Here is a 1,686-nt window from a genome sequence, read left to right on the forward strand (position 1 = left end):
GGGAAAGTACTTTAAACAGTGTTTGGTACATGTAAGTGTACACACAAGTGCTCTCTCAGGTAAGTACATAGACAGACAGATAGATAGGCAGGCAGGCTAATAATATATGCTATCATTATTGTGATTGTTCTCCTAACATCTTAATGGAGTGTCTGTTACATATTAGGCACTCAATAAACATATGCTGAATGAATAAATGCTAGAGACAAGGAAAGGCCTCTAATAGTCTATTTTCTTAAATGTTTTTTTTCAGTCCTTTTGTGTTCAGCCTGAAGCATCCCTGCATTCTGCTGTATTTCTGAACCTTTCTACAGTGACTTCTTTGATTGAATGAGTGAATAAATAATGTTCTTAGGAGATGATCAACAAGATGTTGAGAGATTAAATATTGATAACAGTAACACTGATAGTTTATATTTGAAGGAATAGCCATTAATTACTCATAGTTTTTTTTTCCCCCTTTATTATTCTTAATGTTCAAAGTCTAATGTTCACGTCATTTCAAAGTCCTTCTCTAACTGTTGAGAAGTCTGTTCCGGCCAGAAAGCTTTAGTGTCCTCTAAGACAGGGCACAGAATGTTTTTGCAAATGACCTCTCTTAAAGAAAATTATTAATGAATTATTTTAAAATATTATTCATTGTGAACCATATTTTATGTGTACATTATAATTTTTGATATTTTACATTTGAAGCTTGCTGTTAAGAATGGTATATTTTAAAAATTTGTAGCTGTGTGTGGTGATGGATGTTAACTATACTTATTCTGTAATCATTTTGCAGTAGATATATATATCAAACCATTATGTTGTATACCTAAGACTAATACAATGTTATATGTCAGTTATATCTCTATTTTAAAGAAGAGATTGATACATAAAATATATACTGATAGAAGAAAGTTTCAAGGGACTTTTAGTTTATTAGTACATTTCATTTATTAACATGATGCATTTTGTTTCTTACTGCTTTGCAGGCAGATGTAAGTATAAAATTATGGAAAAATGGATTCACAGTCAATGATGATTTCAGAAGTTATTCTGATGGTGCAAGTCAGCAGTTTCTGAACTCCATCAAAAAAGGGTAAGCAATCTTTGTAAATAGAGGGATATTTTATTTATTTATTTATTTTAAATTAATTTATTTATTTTTGGCTGTGTTGGGTCTTCATTGCTGCCCACGGGCTTTCTCTGGTTGTGGAGAGTGGGGGCTACTCTTCGTTGCGGTGCGTGGGCTTCTCATTGTGGTAGCTTCTCTTGTTCCGGAGCACAGGCTCTAGGCGCGTGGGCTTCAGTAGTTGGGGCACGCAGGCTCAGTAGTTGTGGCTTGAGGCCTCTAGAGCGCAGGCTGAGTAGTCATGGCACAAGGGCTTAGTTGCTCCACAGCATATGGGATCTTCCCGGACCAGGGCTCGAACCCGTGTCCCCTGCATTGGCAGGTGGATTCTTAACCACTGCACCACCAGGGAAGTCCAAGGATATTTTAGATATATTTCATTTAGAAGATTCCTTTTAATGTTGTTCACATGTTCCTATGCATTCAAAGACACTTTTTCTTTTATAAATTCAGATTTTTTCATAAGGTGAGTTTTCTTAAAAGAACCACAGCTGTAATTTTGAAGGGTCAGGAATTTGAATTCTGACCAACCAAAATCTGACTTAAATTAATTCACTTTTTTTTTTTTTTTT

At 34.9% G+C, this 1,686-nt stretch overlaps 1 protein-coding gene across 1 annotated transcript in view; it reads left to right on the plus strand.

The window, feature by feature from the left end:
• The window catches only part of UBXN2A (UBX domain protein 2A), a 21,498-nt gene that overhangs the window by 11,711 nt on the left and 8,101 nt on the right, over positions 1 to 1,686 (plus strand). Inside the window, exon 3 of the mRNA XM_007455493.1 lies at positions 975 to 1,081. Coding sequence (XP_007455555.1) covers positions 975 to 1,081 — 107 coding nt within the window. The remainder of the gene's footprint in view (positions 1 to 974; positions 1,082 to 1,686) is intronic.

The sequence above is a fragment of the Lipotes vexillifer genome, unplaced genomic scaffold, assembly GCF_000442215.2.
Source record: "Lipotes vexillifer unplaced genomic scaffold, Lipotes_vexillifer_v1.1 scaffold131, whole genome shotgun sequence".
Lineage (NCBI taxonomy): Eukaryota > Metazoa > Chordata > Mammalia > Artiodactyla > Lipotidae > Lipotes > Lipotes vexillifer.